The 22,390-nt window shown below is 44.6% G+C and overlaps 1 protein-coding gene and 1 long non-coding RNA gene across 6 annotated transcripts in view; one reads left to right on the top strand and one right to left on the bottom strand.

The window, feature by feature from the left end:
* The window catches only part of LOC307203680, a 398,536-nt gene that overhangs the window by 315,056 nt on the left and 61,090 nt on the right, over window positions 1-22,390 (top strand). The gene's annotated exons all lie outside the window — the stretch shown is intronic.
* Window positions 1-22,390, bottom strand: part of PRDM10 (PR/SET domain 10) — a 76,849-nt gene that overhangs the window by 1,783 nt on the left and 52,676 nt on the right. For all 5 annotated transcript variants that reach the window (XM_079954493.1, XM_079954491.1, XM_079954492.1 and 2 more), the window contains 10 exons: window positions 20,536-20,883; window positions 15,717-15,872; window positions 14,147-14,326; window positions 10,859-10,969; window positions 9,375-9,575; window positions 8,451-8,597; window positions 6,497-6,646; window positions 4,169-4,309; window positions 3,031-3,199; window positions 349-461 (listed from right to left, as the gene is read on the bottom strand). In XM_079954493.1, coding sequence (XP_079810619.1) covers window positions 349-461; window positions 3,031-3,199; window positions 4,169-4,309; window positions 6,497-6,646; window positions 8,451-8,597; window positions 9,375-9,575; window positions 10,859-10,969; window positions 14,147-14,326; window positions 15,717-15,872; window positions 20,536-20,883 — 1,716 coding nt within the window. The remainder of the gene's footprint in view (window positions 1-348; window positions 462-3,030; window positions 3,200-4,168; window positions 4,310-6,496; window positions 6,647-8,450; window positions 8,598-9,374; window positions 9,576-10,858; window positions 10,970-14,146; window positions 14,327-15,716; window positions 15,873-20,535; window positions 20,884-22,390) is intronic.

The following is a 22,390-nucleotide window of genomic DNA, read 5'->3' as shown; positions in this document are numbered from 1 at the left end:
TAAACCTTTGAACCAAGATGAGGGATTAGCATATATAAAAGGGACGAATTAAGATTTCTAAAATAACAGATTTCTAAAATAACTGACTCATTCTGCTAAGCATATATGTGATCTGACTTTGCCAGAATAAGATGCAATTTTACTCTTAGGCACTCTCAGTCCCCACATCCATAATATGGGATTAATCCTGGAACATTTAGAAAAAGCCCTGTGCAATAGCTTCCAGTTGTTATTATTACCAAGAATTTTGAATGTTTCTTTGACCACCCATAATAATGCTGCTTAGGATGTATGCAACATATTTCAAATGTTCAAAGTGCTTTCCTTATATTTCCTCAGTCATCTTACCTGGGCGACTGTTTTCACTTGCCCTGTGTTCACTGTAGTGACAGGAGTTCCTACGGCTGCCTCCGCAATCACATACTGGCCCTGTGGGAGGGTCATCATCTGAATATCAGAGGCTAGAGGGGAAAATTCAGAAGATAAAGAAATAGAGTTAAGATGTAGTCCTAACCCCACTGAATTTAACCCAAGGCCTACTCCCATATAAGGAGGGCAGGACCCTCACTTAAACACCATCAATACAAAAAAAACATTCAGAAGGTCAAAGTAAGCCTTGTGAGTTTTCCTGAAGCTTGCTGAAGTCTACATTTCAGCCTGTGGCTTTTAAATATAAATATATTGAGAATATCAAGTCTGAAAACACATGGCCCTAGCATCTGTATGCTACAAGTACATTTAAAAAACAAAAGGTGCCTTCTATGGATCCTGTGGGGGACTTCCGGGTTGGCGCCATCGCCGAATGGCGGACTCCCTCCGAGCTCCGGAGGGAGCCTGCTCGGCAGGGGCTGGGTTCTACCGCGTCGGCGTCGCAGGGACCCTCAAAAACCATGGGCGCTGAAACCCATGGGCATGGTGACTCGGCGGGCACCGTTTGCGCCCCCCCGACTCGCGAAGGAGCCTTTTTAAAGGCTACGGAGCGGGTGCCGGGGGGGGTGCTATGAGTCCCCCGCTTCCCCTGCCAAGCGAAGCCGCATGCCATTTGGCGGAGAGCGCTGACTTCTTCTATTGAAAATTCGGATTAAAGAACAACCCGTGAGTAATTGGAAACTGGACTTAAAAAGGGGGGAAAAATTAAATCCGGAGCGAGCGGGGGAGGTGCAAAAAGGAAGTCCGTCTCCCCCCTGTCATAGAGGATTTAAAGCAAAGGATTTAACAACTAAGATCGAGTGCTACCTTGGTTTGATAAAGTTACTAATTTCACGATGGAAAATTATAAGACTGGGCTGGAGGAGAAAAGTAGAACGTGAGCTAAAATGCAACCCCCCCCCCCCCGGGGAACCGGGAGCGATTTGCGAGAGCGCCGGGAGAGGAGAAATAGAGGCTTTGACAGCTGTCAAAGGAGCTGTCAAAGCTGAAGAATAAAAAGAGAACTTTGTTATGAGGACTTTGCCGGTTATATTTGTTACAAATTAGATATAAATTGTTTAAAACAAGGAATAACAAGTTATTTTGACTGTTGGGTACAATCTGGAAGGAAACTGAGTTACTATAATCCCTCTAGAGGAGCTGTGGGACACTACAAGTATTGCTGGCATGGAATTTGAATTGGACTTTTTATCTCCTGGGAAACTGCAGAAATGGAACACTATTTTGTCTACAGAGGTCTCTACACTAAAGGAGACAATAGATTTATCTATTGAAGAATGGAAGGGACTTGATGTGAAGTTTTGTTCCTGAATAACAAAGCCTCTGTGGGGGATTTAGAAGCTTTTGGAATAGGAACATTTTTGCAGTGGAGCAGGAAAAGAAACCAGAGGAAAGTGAGGAGAGAGAATAATAAGAACAACATGAATAACAAGAATTGGATAAAGCAGGAAGTGGGAACATTTGGGACATCCAGATTTGAAAGGCTTAAAGAAACAAAATTGGAGTTTTTACTCTTAAATATAGAGATCTGGATGGGAAAAAAATGGACCTTTTTGAGACAGAGTTTTTCCAAGATTGGATGCTCAAAATTAAAGATGATTAAAAAGATGGCAAAGACTATTAAAAAGACGGCAAAGTGGACTTGTGAAGGATTTCGACCTAGATGTGGGATCTCCAGGATGACAACAGGCACTGATGGACATTGGGGAACGCAACCGGGAAAGGGGGGAGGGAAATTTGGAATCCAAAGGGTGTTAAACTATATTTTATTCTTTTTTCTATTTTCTTTTATTTTAATCTGATCTGCATATTAAAAAGGGGAACTCGTGGAAGGGAGCGGGGTCGATCTTAGGGGAGGGGAAAATATTTTTAACATTGGGATAATTATAATAAGTTTAAAATTTGGGGCAAGAACTTGTTGAATCTATTTGAAGGAATTGGAATACAAGAGGGGGTGGGGTGGGGAAGTCCTGGAAAGATGTTAATGAATATAAGGTTACAAAATGGATGTTTTATTTTTTTTATTTTTTCTGTCATATTTGAAAATGTTCAATAAATATTATTAAAAAAAAAGCTGCCTTCTGAGATCTCTGTAAACTCTTTTTGTGACTTGTCAGAGCTAAACCTGGGACCTCCTAGCATAATCCCTCCAGCCCTAATTGTGATTTTTTTACAATTTATGGATGAAATTGAAGTATCATTGGCCTTCTAATAAAGGAAGCAAGGAAAATGTGCCTCCCTACCTTCTCTTGTAGTGGTGTATTAACATAAGCATCTTGTGATGCTTACAAAATTTTATCAGCTGCGTGATGCTATGAACATTGTTTTCAGTTTACACAACACCCTACTCAAAGCAATGCAATTAGAACAAGAAGTTGGCCTGCTTGTATAAGACGTCAGAAAATGTATGGCTTGTAGCTCAACCTGGAAAATAAAAGACTTGGATATGTAATACAAAGAAGCCTTACAGCTGTTGTTCTTCTTTAAGGGGCTTCTCAACCATTATTTATTAAATCACAGCTTGGAAACTGCGAATGAGGTGCAGGCGCTTTTCTAACACTTCTGAGAGCAAGCGGTAGCAGAGCCTTTTTGCATACTTACGATAGCTGCGGAATGAGTTCCATGAACTGGGAAGATATGCTTGCTGGACCGAAGAACCTTGCTGTGATTGGAGAGTTTGGCTTTGTGACGAGCTGGTTGCCTGCATCTGGGAAGGGCTGAGCTCCTGCTGAGATGGTTGGGATGAAGGACTCAAGGGCTGACTTCCCACCTGGAATAACAGAAGTGTCCGTTGCAGCATAGATATTCAGGATCACAATACTGTATTACTTACACTTGAAAGGTCCTGTCACTAAGTTATGAATATCACACTTTTCACCTACAGCAAGTTACAGCAACAACTTTCCCATAAGCGGTGACTAAATCTACTTTCACAACTGAGCTACGAACACCACCTGTTGTTTCAGAGCTTTTGCCTTCAGAGCAATTTAGGCCAATACATGCATACCTCATATTGTGCTTTGCTTTACCACACTTCACAGGTGCTGTCCCTTACAAGGGCGCAGGTGTAGCTGTAGGCAGCCTGGCCCCCTGCTACCACCACTGCCCCTCTTCTGGCCATAAGAATAGAGCTTGCTAGGGCTGGAGATGGGTTTTCCACTCCCACCTCTGCAGCCAGGGGGTGCTGGCTTAATAGACTACAGTATAATGTGCCTTTTATATGAACTGGGAAGCAAAAATTTAAAAAGGGTGATTTGCTTTATTGCAATACTTGCTTTATTGCAGTGGTCTGGAATTGAACCTGCAATATCTGCGAGGTATGCCTCTACACAGTTCTAATTTATAAACACTGGTTTGGGGTATAAAGCGGGGGGGGGGGGGACAACCTCAGCGAAAGCAGCATTTAAAGGCTTTTCCTTATTTTTCTCACAACAAGGGTGATAAAAAGCAACTACAGCCTGTCCTACTTATCAATAATTGCAACAGATTTAGCAAAAAGGGAGAGTGTCTGTATGTACACACTGAACGCATTAACACAGCATGGCTTCAGCCTGGAGGATAGGACCAGCGTTGCTTTGCTTCAGTGAATGGAGCCCTTCTGAGCATTATTACATCCTCAAACCTCTATAACAGCTGCCCTCCCCCCCCCCCATTTTCATCAGACAGACCGAGGAAGGCAGAAGCTAAAATAAAGAATTTAACATGAGAAATAACTAAATAATGTATATATATGGCTGACCTGTGAAGATGATGGGGCTGTTGGGCTTGATTCTGTGACCTGGATGTGCTGGACTTGGATGGCATGCTGGGCGTATGTCTGAGTGTCCTGCAACTGCCCGACGTCCACTGTGGAATGTTGAGACTGGTGGGGTGAGGTAGCCTGGGAGGAAAGAAACATAAAAGCACAACTCCGTCCTGTAAATGTTTGGTGTCCTATTGTGTTCTAATTTGCTGGAAGCTGCCCAGAGTGGCTGGGGTAACCCAGCCAGATGAGTGGCATCATCGTCATCATCATATATGATGGGGCTGTGGCTGCATTTAGTTCAGAATTGCTACTCCTTTTACTCTAGGGTCTGGATTCACATGTTATTGGGGCTGGGGCACAACTATAGCTTCCCTGTAGCTTTATCCCACACTGGTCTGGTAATGTAAGAACACAGAAACTATTTGAAAGATGCAGGAGTGAACAATACAGTGGTACCTCAGGTTAAGAACTTAATTTGTTCTGGAGGTCCGTTCTTAACCTGAAACTGTTCTTAACCTGAGGTACCACTTTAGCTAATGGGGCCTCCTGCTGCTGCCGCACGATTTCTGTTCTCATCCTGAAGCAAAGTTCTTAACCCAAGGTACTACTTCTGGGTTAGCAGAGTCTGTAACCTGAAGCGTCTGTAACCAGAGGTACCACTGTACATTGAGGATTAGGGTTCCTTCTGCATAAGTCTATTGGCCCACCATGGCAGGTAGCCAAAAAGAATGAAATAAAAGCCTCCCAGATGGTAATATTTAGTCTTGTTTCCCAAAAGTAGTCAGCAAGATGGGAAGGAACTACAGCGTAATGACAGAGCACACCCTTTGCCTGCAGATGGGCTGAGGTCTAATCCCTGGAATCTCTGGTTAGAAGGGTGTAATACTGCATAGCAGGACTGGGAAACTTCTGCTCAAGACATTGGAGGGATGTTACCAAGCAGAGCGGACAGCACTGGGATACATGGCTCGCTTCAGTATAACCCAGGTTGACAAGCCACTGAGTATCTCACAAACGGCCCCCAAAATTGTAGTGCCTGGGGCTGAAAATCCAAATGATGGCAAAATTAAACTAAATAACAATTTGCTGACCTTGAGAGTACTTCCTAAACCAGCCACCTAAGCAGGCCACATCGCCCTGCCTAATGCTAGGGCTGCCCTTACTGTCCTCTTGTGATTCTCATGTGCTTTCTCATTCATCTGTTATGGGAACAGTGTGCAATCTTGTCTTGAGGCAGCAGCAACCACACTGCTACCATAATGTAACTAATGTCAGGCCTAATGCCTTGGACATAGTGCCTCTAGAGGCTAACATGATATGAATATATCAAGTAATAATGAGCCATCACTGGTCTAGCAGGGCAGGGTTGCTGATTAATAAACATTTTTTAAAAAAAATCAAACTCTCCACTTAAAGCTAAACAAGAAATTTACCACCAACAGGAGGTAATTATCTTGATTTGTTCATGTATCTGAAAATGCTTTTAACATTTTGATTAGGTGTAGAATCTTACACCAGGGAAACAGAAAACATTTCTAGAATATTACTTGCTAAACAAAGCCTAATTAATTTTAGCCATTTAATGAGAAATAACCACAAAGGAAATGCAAGACTGCAATAAGATGGACTCAATCAATGTTCAGATTGATTCAACAACAGCACTGTTTAGCCAGTTATCAGCGGCAACTAAAATTATAGTGCTGAAAAGATTGTTTGCTCTGCATTTTCAAATCTATACATCTCATGCCTTTTGCAGCCTACCTGAAAGGCTGACAAGTAATTATAATTTATTTCATAGTTCACTCTCCCATTAACCATGCAAGGTGATTTTTCCCCTGCCTAATAGTCACTGAGTATTTTGTTTTTACATTGTCAATTCCATCCCTCCAAAGCAGAGGCCAAACTTTACCTCCTAACGTGCACTATGCTCAGTGCTCACTGCCACCATTAATCTAATCTGATCTGTCTCCCACCCTTTTGCCAAGGAGCTTGTGCATGGCATTTTCCTTGCATTTTAAAAAAAATCTTCACTAGAAGCCTGTTAGGCCGAGAGAGAGCGATAGGTTCAAGTACACTTGGGGAGTTTCATGACTGAGCAAATATTTGAATCCAGATCTCCCTGGCCCAAGTCCAATACGGTATCGATTACACCCAACTGGTGGGCAATTCATGCATCTTCCCCAACCCTCTCTGGTGGACCTTTCTTCCCTAGTTCATCTTCAGGTGATGGTCAGTTTTCTCAAGAGTGCCTCTGAGACAGAGGCACAGTAGAGGCGTCCATGACGCTGAGAAAGACAAAAGCAAACCAGACAGAACACTCACCGGAGCCACTTGCACAACCTGTAGTATGTGTTGAGGCTGCTGCAAGCCGGGGATGTACTGGATTCGCTGGAAATCGCCCTGCGGAGTTCTGTAGTCGGTGGTCAGTGTCTGCGACAGTTCTGTCATGGCTTGGGTCAGTAAATCTGTTGTCTGAAGAAGGGGAAGATAGGCAGAGGGATAGACAGGTGAACACTTGGCAACCTGGTAATTATTTCATAGAATCATAGAATCATAGAGTTGGAAAAGACCACAAGGGCCATCGAGTCCAACCCCCTGCCAAGCAGGAAACACCATCAGAGCACTCCTGACATATGGTTGTCAAACCTCTGCTTAAAGACCTCCAAAGAAGGAGACTCCACCACACTCCTTGGCAGCAAATTCCACTGTTGAACAGCTCTTACTGTCAGGAAGTTCTTCCTAATGTTTAGGTGGAATCTTCTTTCTTGTAGTTTGGAACCATTGCTCCGTGTCCGCTTCTCTGGAGCAGCAGAAAACAACCTTTCTCCCTCCTCTATGTGACATCCTTTTATATATTTGAACATGGCTATCATATCACCCCTTAACCTCCTCTTCTCCAGGCTAAACATGCCCAGCTCCCTTAGCCGTTCCTCATAAGGCATCGTTTCCAGGCCTTTGACCATTTTGGTTGCCCTCCTCTGGACACGTTCCAGTTTGTCAGTATCCTTCTTGAACTGTGGTGCCCAGAACTGGACACAGTACTCCAGGTGAGGTCTGACCAGAGCAGAATACATTGCACAGGACATAACTAACAGAAACCTATAACTGAATAGTTAAAAGAAAACCTTACACACAGCTTCCATCTACCCCAATGGTGAGGCCTAGGCTATGCGGATGACAGTGTGCCACAATCAGAAGAGGTATGCTAGAAAAATTGGCCAACTCAGCAAACATCTCCAGGTGTCTTCTGCAAAAGACCCTTAGCCACATTCTGTAGGGCATGGGTGAGGAACCTCAGGCCTGTGGGTCAAATGTGGCCCTCCAGGACTTTGTCTAAATCAGCCTTTTTTGGCCATGCCCCACCTAAGCATCTCTAAAATCCTGATGTCCTCCCCCCCCCATGACATATAATTCTTATTCAAAAAATGAATTCCTATTTATGTGGAGGAAGCCTAAAAGGCTATTAACTGTTAATAACTCATTCTCGAATTGACCCCCTTAAAAATCAAATTGCCCCCCTGTGGGGGGATGCCGCACATTGGGAACCACAGATCTAAATCCTTTACACTCTCCACAGGCCACCCCCTTACAGTCCCAGCTTCTCGCACTCTTAAGACATTTGCTTGTCTGGATGGAAAACAGAGAGGGGTGTGTGGGTAGAAACAAGCTTACTGTACAAAGGTTAATTTTACATCTGTTGCTCTGCCCGCTTTCGCACCTGGTCCTGCCCTCCACTAGCATGTGGCACTCAGGAGGCTGCCCAGAAGGGAATGTGAGTAAAGTTCCATCTGCAGGGCAATGGTTTCCAAATTTCCTGCTCTCAAGGAACCACTTTTCACATTCATCAGTCTGCTAAGAAACATCTGATGTGGGAGAGCCTAATTCATACTTTGTGGGAGACTGGATTACTGTATCACACTCCACTTCAGGCAGCCTTTAGAGTTCTCAGAAAACCCAACATGGGACTAGTGCACTCCCCTGCTCCTCCTTCTTCATGCATGAGAGGAGGCTGAAAGCTTCAACTTTCATTTTTGAAGTAACTATGGTTTCCCATTATGTCAGACTCAGGGAACTGTGGTTTGTTCTGACTGTGCTTAATTAAAGCAAACCAGGATGTCACACTGTGATATGATACCTTGGTTTGTTTTAACAAGTCACAAGGAACCAAGGTTTGCCATTTGGTCGGAATTGGGCCATAATCTTCTGGAATTTCCCAATGGTTCTATGATAGCTCTACTTCTTTACATAATTTTGTTATGTACCTTCAAATACTTACCACAACGGTCTCCCCAGCAGTGCTGTCAGAAGTTAATACTGCAGGGGTAGCACTGATTACAGCTGTTGTCAACGGCACATGTATTGTGTTAGTTGGAATCTGAGCAAACTCAGGGTGTTTCTTGCGAATGTGTTGAACCATCTTGGTCTGTGGAGAGGTGGAAAGTAGATAGGGACAGGATAGTTTGATGGTGATGATAATGAATTAAATTCCTATACCACCTTCAAATCAGTACTGACCACCAAGTGGTCATTTTGCACAAGTGGCTTGGCTAGTAGCACAAAACCACAGCCTTTCATTGTTTTTTATTTATGGGATTTATGGGATTTATAAACCCGCTCTTCGCCAGATGGTACCTGGGTGGCATACAACTGAAAATGATTAGCTATTCAGCACTGTGAATAAAAAGCTATGGCACCTCGGTACAAGGACAGTCTCTATAATCTAGCCATTAAACCATTCCTGAAAAGGAACAATACGGCTGCAGCGCAACCTACTAATTGCAGGTGCATCATTGCATAGAACAGCTATGTGTGTGACAACTCTTCCTTAGTGCCTGGATGCGTGACTTGCTCTGGAAGGATGCAAATGGGATGCTCTTAAGAGGTGCCTATCTAAGGAGGGCACTTGTTTAGGCACTTAGCTAATGCCTAAACAGGATCCTTAGTAGTAAAAGCACTAGTTAGTAAGGTGAGCATCACAATCGCGATGCAAAACCAAGGAAGTATCTGATCTGAGAGTCACGACTACCAATCCCCTAGTCCAGTCCACCGTTTAATGAATGAGGTACATTTAGGCATCTCTAGTGCTTGATAACATGTGATACGAGAATAGACATACTGCATCTATACATTAAAACCTGTTATTGCTGAAAACACCCACGAGCAGGACACACATTTGGATGGAGTGATAGTCCCACAGTACCTTGCTGCTGTACTGCTTGGAACAGTGAGGACAGCAAACTGGCGGCGTTGCTATTGTGCCCGTCAGCTGGGTGTGTGTGCTTAGCATGGGATCTGGCTCTCCTGGGCCTGCTGGACGTAGCTTTCGGATGCTCGGAGGGAGCTCAGCACCTGGGTGGTTTTTCAGGATGTGGGCTTTGCGTTTGCTGGCGCTCTTGTAAACCTGTGAGATGAAGACTTGGACCATGAATAAATAACGCTCTGCTGAAAGCAGGCATCTATCTCCAACCACACAATATGCAATCCTCTGTAATAAACATTCTCAGCAGCTGAGTGCTGTAGATGCATGGTTTTCTTATATGCATACAACTCACATATGCAGGTTTTGATTGTTAACCGTGTTACAGAGCTATAAAGCCCAGGGATGGGAAACCTGTGGAGGCTCTCCAGATGTTGCTGGACTACAACTCCCACCATTCCTGACCATTGGCCGTGCTGGCTGGGGCTGATGGGAGCTGAAGTCCAGCAACATCCAAGGGCCACAGGTGTCCCATCACTGAGCCTTTCGTCTGGCGTTCTGCATCACTATGCAAGATCACACATTTCTATGCCATATTAATGAATATAGAACAACTACCACATCAGCATGAAAAAGTCAGTTAGCAAGCACTTGAAATCTAGTGTTCAAGCCCTGCTCAGGGAAGTTTTTAATATTGTATTGTGTTTTGATTTGGCTCGGGTAACCCAGTCAGATGGGCAGCATATAGATTACCATAATCATCAATCTACCCATCTACTATTCTTTCACCATCCAGATTCTAAATACAACAGTTAAATGACATATTTGATAAATCTCTAGTATGCACTGATGCAGACTTTAGTTCTAGGATCCTACACAATATTTACTGACACAATATTTACAAACTTTATGGAGTACCTTACAGAACAGAGCTTAGGTCCGTGACTGGTATTCTAAGCTTATTTGAATCCAATTCAGTTTTAGGAAATACTATGCTAGGGAAATACTTTCTCCTTAGTTCTCTCAGTTTTCCTGATTGTGCTCCCCTGCCCGACACTAGGTCAATCTTTCTGATTAACATGGATCGACTTTGACAAACATAGGCATTCAGTGTGAAACTACAGCTCATTCAAATCCTACAAATTTCAAGTGGGAAAATGACTTGTTGCTTGTTAAGAGTGAGACCCTTCTACACCACCTAACAGCACAATACAATAAACCTCCCAATTTGTAAAGCACCTTGGAACCTCTTCTATGGAAATGTTCTATTTAGATCCCTGGAAGTAGTCTGTGAGCTCAGACCCAAACTTCTCTTCTTCAAGTGCTTTCCATTTAATTTATTAGAGTGGCAGAAATATTTTTTGGTCCTCTCCTCAACAGGAAAAGAAATGAATCAGAAAAGGGGGAAATTGCAAGATCTGTTACAGTTTTATACATGGAGTATGATTCCATGCACGCACCAAGGGATAGGTGGGTTCATTTCATACCTTATCACAGTACTGACAGAAATAATCTCTGTTGGGCTTGATGATGGGCAATGTTAGCTCTGGCACCTCCTCTATTTTCATGTCTGGATGTCTCTTTGATAAATGATTCACCTAAGATGAAAAAGCAGCGGAATAAAAAATATGTTACAGCAAACAGCTTAACAGCTGGCTCATGTGGCCGTGAGGAACAGGAACAGGAAGGCCTGTGCTTCAAGCCACTGAAATGTTGAGAACAAGTGTGGCCAGAGGGTCAGACTAGACCAAGGAGTCCCAGGTTCAAAACCCCACTCGGGTCATGAAGCTCACTGTGTGACTTGGGCCAAGCACCTCCCAGCTTAATCTACTGTTATAAAGATAAAATGTGTGTGTGTAGAACAATGCACATCACTGTTAAGCTTTCTGGAGGGAAGGGAGAGCAACAATGACATGAATAAATACATTTGGCTCAGTGCTACAGACCTATTCAGAAGTGCTAGATCAGTGTTTCCCAAACTTGGGTCTCCAGCTGTTTTCACCACTGGTCTTGCTAGCTAGGGATGATGGGAGTTGTAGTCCAAAAACAGCTGAAGACCCAAGTTTGGGAAATACTGTGCCAGATCTATCTGTTGTTTAAGATGGTTAGCACTCATTTGCAGATAATATCAGCAATGAAACCAAGCTATCAAGCAGCCATTTAATAGACCTATTTTTATATCAGCAGGTTATGGAAAGGCAAACAAAATGGCACTAGAAGATATGTGCCATGGTGAATGATCATGTTTTATTTTTTGCAGTCTTAAATTGTAAAACTGGAAGTCCCCTGGTTTAAATCTCACCTCCCTCGCGAGAAAGCCTGAAGCCAAGCAGCCCTCTCTCATCTTCAGTCTCCCTCCTGACCTGATTTCCAAGGCTCTTGTAAAGATCATTGTGATTATGCATGTGAATCACTGTTAACTCCTTGGAAGGAACTGTATAAAAGCTAAGTGTTATTATCGCTAGTATGGGGACTGGAAAATGCTGGAAGCCTAGTCTGATTTACTTAAGTGCCTAAGAAAGATGTCATGTGCCTCAGGGCCAACTCACACCACCAAACAGGAGCATTGTGAATAGAACTTGAGTGAATCAGTATGCTTAGCACATGCCCAAGCATGTGCTCAGCTTGTAACTCATCCTGCACTGTGCCACTGCAAAGCGTCTGAAAGCAAGTGGGTGCTGGCACAGTAAGTTGTACGAGCTGAGCTGTCAGGTGGGTGCTTGCTGATGCAGCCATAGATCTGCTTCAGGCACCTACCAAAGCCACACAAGCCAGATTCACACTGCTCCAGCTTATCCACACAGGTGTAATGTAATGTCTACACGCTGCTCTGCCATATCAAATCCACTGAGTTAGGGAAACACAAGTTCCCTGGCAGCATTTCCAAATAGTTCCAAACCAGCTAATAAGCTAAGCATGTGCTGGCAAAATGTACAGGGCCATAGAATGGTATCGGCCTGTCCAGAGAGGGCAAACACTTTTCCTGGACTTGTGGCAGCTGCTATATCTTTCTCTGCAAACTGTGGGGGCTCATATCACTCACTTGCTGCTGCTACTACTAATAGTAGCTTTACAGACCACTGCATGCTGAATTTGCTGCCTAGTATTCATGCAAAGAGGCCCAAGACTGGACAACCACTCTGACGAATGGGGAGAGTGTAGCACCTGAATCTGGGAGACCAGATCCTACTCAGCTGAATGGATAAGTCTTTGAGCAGCCACCCACCGTTTCACAGGATAACATAGCATAGAATCACACATGCTAAACTGAGAGTACTTCCAGACGGTTGCTATTTTCAGCAAATTTAGGTTGCTCAATGAAAGGGGATCTGGTGCTATAGCGCAACAAAGCCATTTCCCCAAAAGATCAGACTTTTTGTGATAAGGGAAGTGGCAGGAAAATGCATTGGAAAGCATGGAATAAAAGCACTTGCTTGGGCACATCTTCTAAGCGCCACACAAACAAATCAGAATGAATGCTTGTTAAATAGCTGGTGTTGCCTAAGGTCCCTGAAAACAAATCAAGATGGTTGCTCAATAAAAAGGTTATTTGGAAGTGCCCTGAGTTCCTTGGAGGACAGGAATGTGATAAATGATATGGGCAAGACTGAAGAACTGAAAGAAGAAAAGAACTTTCTCTGACAGTACAACGGTGAGGAGTTGTCTCTGCACCAGTGTGTTCCCTGCTCTAAATTTGCATATGTATCTTAAGAAATAACACAAGCTCACAGAGAAGGTTTCTTGCCTAGTGAAACCAATTCCCAATAGGCAGAGATTGACTGGCTAAGATAGGCTTCCTCAAAAACATCTGGAGGGCCAAGTTTGAGGAAGCCTGGGCTAAGATTTCAAGGGAAGCTGGGGCGTAGTATTATAGAATTGTAGTATTGGAAGGGACCCTAACCATCATCTAGTCCAGGCTTCCTCAAACTCGGCCCTCCATATGTTTTTGGCCTACAACTCCCATGATCCCTAGCTAGAAGGACCAGTGGTCAGGGATGATGGGAATTGTAGTCTCAAAACATCTGGAAGGCCAAGTTTGAGGAAGCCTGATCTAGTCCATTCCCCTACAATGCAAGAACATGCAGCTGTCCCATACAAGGTTCAAACCTGCAACCATGCTCTAACCCAGTGGTTTTCAACCAGTGTGCCATGGCACCTAGGGGTGCCTTGAATGCTGGTCAGGGGTGCCGTGGCCAATACTGGCCTCTGTCTCTCTTTCCTTCTCTCCCTCCTCTGATGCCCTTTCACACCTCTGCCTTCCAAAGCCTTGTGCAGCTGTTTGTTGCAGCAGCCCTGGCTACAAACTCTGCAAGCAAATGGTGCCTCTGGGGCTGGCCAGGGGGTGCTGGTTACCAGGAGCCGAGGCTGCCTCGGAGTAAGCAAGCAAGTGGGCAAGGAAGCCCAGCCAGCCAGTCCACCAGCCCTTGCTGTTGGGAATGGACATACAAGTCCCAGGCCCCCGTGGGGCAGTGTGGGGAGGCACCTCTCTTTGACGCAGGGGGTGCAGCTCAAGAGACCAGGGGTGGAAGCAGCAGCTGCCCAGAGGACTCCCAAGGAGAGGGGAGAGGAAAGAAGGCTGAGGGAACACTCCCCAAGGTGTGAGAGGCTGCCAGCTCTGCAGAGAAGGGGTGACATAACTGGGCTCCTGAGCCCCACAGGGGTGGTTGCAGAAAGAATGTGGTTGGCCCAGGGAACTGTGGACTCAAAAATGTTGAAAACCTCTGCTCTAACCAACTGAGCTATCCATGCAGCCCTTCCAGCATCCTCACACTAACCAGCATGCCTCGCCTCCGGAACCCCATCATGCACAGGCGGCACTTGAACATGAAGCTCTCGTAGTCTGTGGAGGCTATCCGGGGCTTGAATGTTTTGGAGCGGCTAATTCGGTCGGCTTTCTTTGCTTCTCTTTCCGGATTGTGCATTCTCTGCATGTGCTCCCGAAGTTTGTCCTTTCTCTGAAAGGTGAGGGATGGAAAAGGAAAATCACAATAATCAGATGGGGGAAATACTTACGCTTCCGAGTTACCTACACGTTACTGTAAGATGACAGAATGCTGGGCAAATCACAGGGTCAAAAAATAAGGTCAGCAAAGCAAAGAAAGCACTTTGGCACTTGAGGGAAGGTTTTCTAATGCAGAAAATGGAAAACCTTTCCGGGAGTCACTGAAGTTGCTTGTTAACAGCACTGCTCACAACAAAAGAGAAGGAATTTTTCACCACTGTGGTCCTACCAGCATTTAGGCCCATTACAATAGGTCAACCTGATGCATCATGTACATTAAATTAATATTTTTCTTCCATGTTACTTGTGTGGCTTAGCACTAGTAAGTGCAAACTGAGATTCTTACTGTTATTACACAGCTCTATCAAGGTATCCCCTTCATGGATCACTGCCTTGTCGTGGCGAAGGGGCTTGAATAACTCCAAGAAGCTATGAGTTATGCCATGCAGGGCCACCCGAGATGGACAGGTCATAGCCAAGAGTTTAGACTAAATGTGATCCACCTGGAGAAGGAACTGGCAATCCACTCCAGTATTTTGCCAAGAAAACTCCATGGACATAAAAAAGGAGAAGCTTTGAGAAGTGAGAGTTTCCAAGGCATGCTCTGGTTCATGGGGTCACAGAGAGTTGAACACAACTAAGCTGACTAAACAAATCAAGGTATAGGGTGCTTTGCAGAGTGCCACAAGCTGAAAAGACACATTCCAGGCCCAAGGAATTTACAATTTAATGTTGATAACAAATGGACATATTCCAGATTTCAGTTCACTGCCAGCAGGCCTAATTTCACACCAGAAAATCTCATCCTGGGTTGTAAACAGCCACTTACCCAGTCACTTGTGGCATTTAAGAAAAACCTCCAAGTTACCGGGCAGAAAAGATTTACAAAACTTGGTTCTTTTTCTTTCCTAGCATAGGCACGCGATGGCACGAGAGCATATAAAAATTTGTGTGGTATAGTGATTGCTACAGATTTGTTTGGAAGGCTGGTCTGATCTCATAAGCAGAAATTGTAACAGAAATATTACGTCGACTTGTGTACTACGCTGGAATAAAAAGGAAGGCATTTGTGACTCATTAGTTTGCAATATATTTCTAAGGTGACTTTTCATGAGCCACTTGCTCACAAGTTGCTGAGGTAAAGCACTACCCACATGCTTTCATATGTGCACATTGCAAAAAATTGTTCACAGTGTGGGTTGGTGTGTGCCAAATTCAGCATGACTCTGTGTGCTGGCAGATTATGTCTGTTTGTGAAAAATCAGTTCTGGCGAGGAGAGAGAGAAAGCTGTCGCTCTGTCCCTGCCTGTAACAGCACATGCCAAACCTGTTGACCACATTACCTTGAACTGCTTGCCACACGTAGAGCACAGGAAGTCTTTGCGGTCCGAGTGCCGCAGCATGTGGAGTCGCAACTTGTCAGGGCGGCAGAAAGCCTTGTCGCATTCGGTGCACTGGTAAATCTTTTCTGAATGGAAGCTGCGTACATGTTTCTTCACCTGTGAGAGATTATCAATGGGGAAAACCAAAACGTTATCCCTCAAACATAACAGCAAATGGACCAACAGACAATTCCACTTAGTGGCACTAGTGGGAGACTCTACTGCTGTTATTGCTCAAGTTTCTTCCTTTGCTAAGTATCCATCTGCACAGAGTACTGTAAAAGAAACCTTGAACCATTCAAGAAAACACAACGCTAATTGATTTCTTTGCAATCCAGTTCTAAAGAATTCTAAGCATCCAAGAGACAAAGGACAACTGTGAAGAGGTCTTTGGCCTTTTCTGGCAAAACACTGTATCTTTAAGTGGCAGGGTAGGGGTTGCTCACAGCACCCACAGGGAAGGGAAAGGAGCAATGTGAATGAATATTCACCTGTTTATTTGGGAAACAATGTGACCTTGCTCAGAATAGTTTTTGACAGCATCCAAAGTGTTGTGTCTGCTACTGTAAGCAGAACAGCATCCAATAAAAGGAAAGAATTTTACCAAACCAGCATCTTGGAATTATCATAATTAACAGAACAGGAATAGCCAAATATGGTCCCCAGATGAACTTTATCTAGCTGTCACATTTTAATCCAGATGTGTAAAAAAAGTGCTCAAACTTTCATTTATTATGAAAACAAATGAGACACTGTGTACTTCATGCAACTACTAGGCTGCAACATATTCTTTGCACATTGTTAGAAAGGCACAGAGCAAATCAAATCCCCGAGGGGCTCTTTTCAGAAGCATATTTGCTCCTCAATCCCATCCCACTGATGACCTCATACCATCTCAACGCACAAGTTCTCTTCCTATTAAGTCCTGTCTGCTAGGTAATGCCATTTTTAAAAACAGTAAGTCTGCAGGCATGACCTGTTTTATTTTAAATTTAGTACTGTGGTTAGTGATTTTAGGTGGTTTATGATTATTATTATTAGTAGTAATATATAACTTGTTCATCTGTTAGTGGCATGGATTATTCTGGCCTACAGAGTAGTGGATAATACTGTGGCCTTAGGAAGAGAGGAACTGGCAATTGGCAAATGCTGCTATCTAGGATATATCCAGTTAATCTGGGCCAATGATGAGCATGAAAAATGCTGGCTGTGGATAGCTGCATTACTGGCCAAAAGACCGAGTTTTGAAGCTTTGGGGAAATGATCCTCCATTGCACTTTCATCAGTAATTATTGGGATTGATGACACTGCATGACTGAGTTGTCTTTTTAAAAAGATACAATGATTAGGGAACTATAATCGGATCCAGAGATCTATCAAGAGTTTATGATTCAGAGAATGGACAAAACGAGTGATGAGCTATTTGAGAGAAATGGGAAGTAGAAAGAATATTTATTTTGTACGATGACAAAAGTAATTGTGTCTGTGATCTTTGGTCACTGAAATAAAATAATTTGAATGTGTTCATTTGTTCCCCTTCCTGTCACTTGCAAGAGGTCTTGATCTGAACGGCTGGCCATGATGGTTGATAATAATAATAATAATAATAATAATAATAATAATAATAATTTATTATTTGTACCCCGCCCATCTGGCTGGGTTTCCCCAGCCACTCTGGGCGGCTTCCAACAAAGATGAAAAATACACTAAAATGTCACATATTAAAAACTTCCCTGAACAGGGCTGCCTTCAGATGTCTTCTGAATGTCAGGTAGTTGTTTATCGCTTTGACATCTGATGGGAGGGCATTCCACAGGGTGGGCGCCACTACCGAGAAGGCCCTCTGCCTGCTTCCCTGTAACTTGGCCTCTCGCAGTGAGGGAACCGCCAGAAGGCCCTCGGAGCTGGACCTCAGTGTCCGGGCAGAACGATGGGGGAGGAGACGCTCCTTCAGATATACTGGACCGAGGCCATTTAGGGCTTTAAAGGTCAGCACCAACACTTTGAATTGTGCTCGGAAACGTACTGGGAGCCAATGTAGGTCTTTCAAGACCGGTGTTATATGGTCTCGGCGGCCGCCCCCAGTCACCAGTCTAGCTGCCGCATTCTGGATTAGTTGTAGTTTCTGGGTAGCCCCATGTAGAGCGCATTGCAGTAGTCCAAGCGGTGTCCATGATGTCATGGACTGGCTGGATGCAGAGGAGTGGGGGGGGGGGAGGCACCAGTTGGAACCCCATGGGGAAGCAGGCTCAGAGCCAGGTGGTAGGGTGACGATGAGTAGTGAGAGGGAGAAGAGGGAGCAGACTGGGAGGAGATGTTGGAAGCTGAAGAGGCAACAGGGTTTAGTGAGCATGAAGAGGTTTTGGCAGAGAGGAGTCCAGAATCAGAGCCAGGAGCAGAGGCTGGAGAGGAAGGGGGCCAAGAGCCAGAGAAGAAGCAGGCTGGTGAGGTAGCCAGGCTGTCTCCCCCTCCTGCTGCAACCAGCTCCTCTCCCCCCTGGTCTCCCAGAACTCACAGAGAAATGAAGAAGGTGGAGCAATGAGAGGCAAGACAGTGAAGCCTTAGACTGCTGGGGAAGGAACTGGGGAGCAGTGGGAAGGTGGGAACCTTCAGTCCTTGCAGCTCTTTCATTGGGGCAAGACCTACTGGGAAGAGTTGCTGTGACCACTCGGACTGAGCTGTTTTGTCAAGTGCTTTATTGTCTTATTGCTGCCCCCATGCCTGATTCCCATTCCTCACTGATAGCTATCAGTGTGCTCTGCCTCCACAATTGGGAGGAAGCAATGCTTTGGAATACCAGTTTGCTGGAAATCACAGGAGGAGAGAGTGCTCAAATCCTGCTTGCTAATTTCGCACAGGCAGCTGGGCCAGACTAGAGGAGCCATTGGCCTGATCCAGGAGAGCTCTTCTTATGTACTTAACTACGCAAATCAAGAGTGGCATTCATTCATTTCAAGTACTTTCCAGAATCAAGAAATCGGCTTACCTGTGTACTCTCCTCCTACTTTGTTTGCCAGACAATGGCCCAGACATTGGAAATATGCCTGAGATACCATATATACTCCAGAGCCCTGGGCTGTGGGGAACAGAGGCTGACCTTGCCTTTGCCAGTGCACATTCTGCCCCAGGGAACTTCCCTGCCCCTCCCCCTGGACCCTCAGGTGCAAGATTATCACATTCATCCAGGGTCCTCTCAAGTGAATGCAATAAGCAAACAACTACATAACAGAGCTGTGATTGAGAATTGTATCCAGCTCTGTTCAGCGTTTGGGGGGTAGAGAAGTCTCCCCCACACCTCTCCCCCCAAAAAAGTACTAAGTGGTACCAAGAAAGAATCCTGCCTTTGTTTCATCTGAGTCGCAACAGGATCTCTGATAAAACATCCAGTGAAACCTCAACATCTGAGCACTAAAGATAAAACAGATCCTACTTTTTTTTCCAGCGCTAATGACACCGCAGAGGGATTTTGTTACTTTATCTTTTCAAAGCAAGCACTTAGGGAGTTGAAAAGTAATAGCCACTTCACAGATAAAACATATTTAATTATGCACACAAAACTGCATTGAATGGGGTAGTAAAAAATTCCAAAACAGAAACAAAAAATGTAGCGGCTCGGATCATATATGTACAGCGCTGTAGCACCATAAACGTTCCCACAGCAAACCAGCAGCATGTGGAGGATGTGTAGGCATGTCTTGAAAATTAGCTGATGGTTAACCAGTTTCTTGGGCCAAAAGAGTCTGAAGATGCTGGCTGTTTTGAATCCAAGGCTCTCTCTAGCTTCAATGCCAAAGAAGCGGTTGCCTCGTTGTGAGGGAGGCTGGCTTAGCCTAACCACCAGTTGGGTGGGGAGCAGATTCCTGGTCCTTGGATCCATGGGCCTCCAAAGAGGAACCTCTTCCTTCAATGATGGCACAACAGGAGCTGAAGGCTCAGCCTTCAACACAGCTGAAGCCAGACCTGTCTTGGAATACGTCTTAAACCTTTTTGAGATCTTAGGCTGGACCCTGTCAGAAGGGCCTTCTCCAACAATGAGGCTCAGTTTCTTCTGTGCCCTCCTTGTAAACATCTGGCAGCGATGGCAAGTGTCTACTTGTGACAACCAGCATGGTGTAATGGTTAGAGTGTCAGACTATGGACCTGGAAGACCAGGGTTTGAAACCCCCCGATCACTCTCTCCAGGATCAAATTTTAATTTGCAAGATGGAGTGAAGGGCACAGTTTGTCTGTTTTTGAAGCTATTTTGTTTCTAAAGTGCTACTGTAATGAAGAATAAAATAAAAAGTATCAGAATCAGAGAACTGCAGAGGTGGAAAGGAGCCCAAAGGCCACCCAGTCCAACCCCTTCAGTGGAGGAATTAAAGACTTCCTTTCCAGTAACAATGAATAGCTTCTGTCTGTTAAATTGTGTTTTCGCATTTTTGTAAATATCCCTAAATGCATTCAATTTGTTATTCAATTAATTGCTATGAAGGCAGATGATTAATCAGTTAAAACGTTGTAACTGGTTTCGAGCCATTGTTTTAATTAGTAAGTCAAGCTGTCAAACCCTAGCACCGAAAGCAGAGTAAACTCTCAAAATGCATTTCATAAATGACTGTGTGCACATTTTTTCCTACACAGAAATTACTGTGCAAAGCAAAGATCTCAATTAATCTTGTAGCTTGGGACTCCTTACAAACTCTCAGTTGTGAGAAAACAAAACAACAAAGAGGCTCAGCTAAGAACAAAGCTGTCAAAAGCTTTAGAAGTCAGTGCTTTTGATTCACCTACTACTCACCTGGATAAAATCTGGAAAGCGCTTTTTACAGGTAGGGCAGGTGAAACAACCATCGTTAATGTGGATCGCCACGTGATCTTTCAACAGATCCAAGCGGTCAAAGGACTCGGGGCAGAAAATGCAGGAATAGGTCTTCTGGTCCAAGTGGAACTTCATGTGACTCTCCAGGGCACTGGTATTAATGAAGCCTTTGTTGCAGATGTCACAGGTCAGAGGACAATTTCCTTCCCGCCCGTGGAACCGTAAGTGCTGATCTAACTTTTCCTTATCACGGAACGCCTTCCCACAGTGCAAGCATTTGAAGGGACGGAATGACTTTCGGATGAACAAGTGCTGGAGAGCTGCGTTCTGAAAAGATACATTAAAAAAAAATAAGCCATGTCAACTAGCTAAGATTTTAGCTAGCTGTGTTTCCATAAAAAGCACTTAGGACCTATCTGCAGTCTGCACACGGAGAAACAGAAAGAGAGGTAAATGGATTTGCCTAAGGACACAACGGTGAGTCGGCAGCAGAGCCTAGGAAGACACAGGGCTTTAGTGCTTGAATTATGACTTCCCATCATTTGCACCAAGACACATTTTGACAGATTCTTGCCCTGATCTAGCAGTTTGTGGCACCACACATAGATCACTGGGTTGCTGCCCAAAGCGACTCTCCTGTGTCAGGTCCCCCCTCCTATTTCTGTTAAGGAAACACATGACAGGGCACCGTCATGTTAAGCGTTTCCTCCTCACCTAGCAAACCCCCTGCTTGCAAGCAATAATGTGAAACTGGGTAAGGGAAACCCCAGATGTGTGAAGACATCACATCAGAGGAACACTTTATGCCAGGTCAGATTAATTTGTCCATCTAGCCCAATAGCTTCTGCTCTGACTGGCAGTGACACTCGAGGATCTCAATCAAAAGAAAGAAAGAGAACCCCCAGGTATTTGAAATGCAATTTATTCCAGGCCCATTGCATTATGGAAGAAAGCCTTCCATGGCAGAAAAACAAATGGCAGTAATTCTCAGCAAATACATGGTGACTCCTGTTCCATGCGAGCTGCCAGGGACTGAATCTGTGACCTTCTATGAGCATTGCTACCACTTGAGCTATAGTCTCCTTAACTACAGATTAACAGGAGGGGAGGAGAGGCTCTCCAACCAGCATAAGCTGTCCTAGCACGGGGGGGGGGGGGGGGACTGTGGCTCTTCCCATCAGCCCTAGTCCACATGGTTAATAATAAAATAATAATAAATTTTTATTTATACCCCACCCTTCCCGGTTTAAAAACCGGGCTCAGGGCGGCTAACAGCAAATATAAAGCATTGATTAAAATGCGACTTAAAAACAGCATAAAACAGCATAAAATACAACATAAAATGCAGCATCAATATCAATAAAATTCAAAAATCCAGGGGTCATTTTTTTGGGGTGGGGGGGAAACCCCAGTCAGTAGACACCCCTCCCCCCCGTGCTAGGACAGCTTGTGCTGGTTGGAGAGCCTGAAGGAGCGTCTCCACCCCCAGCGTTCTGCCCGGACGCTGAGGTCCAGTGCCGAGGGCCTTCTGACGGTTCCCTCATTGCGAGAAGCAAAGCTACAGGGAACCAGGCAGAGGGCCTTCTCGGTAGTGGCGCCCGCCCTGTGGAACACCCTTCCAGCAGATGTCAAAGCAATAAACAACTACCTGACATTCAGAAGACATCTGAAGGCAGCCCTGTTCAGGGAAGTTTTTAACGTGTGATATTTTACTGTATTTTTGGTTTCTATGGAAGCCGCCCAGAGTGGCTGGGGAGGCCCAGCCAGATGGGTGGGATATAAATAATAAATTATTATTATTATTATTATTATTATTATTATTATTATTATCACC

Source organism: Podarcis cretensis (genome assembly GCF_951804945.1).
Source record: "Podarcis cretensis genome assembly, chromosome: 15".
Classification (NCBI taxonomy): Eukaryota; Metazoa; Chordata; class Lepidosauria; order Squamata; family Lacertidae; genus Podarcis; species Podarcis cretensis.
Note: the sequence above shows the minus strand (reverse complement) of the source record. Positions and strands in the feature narration are given on the sequence as shown.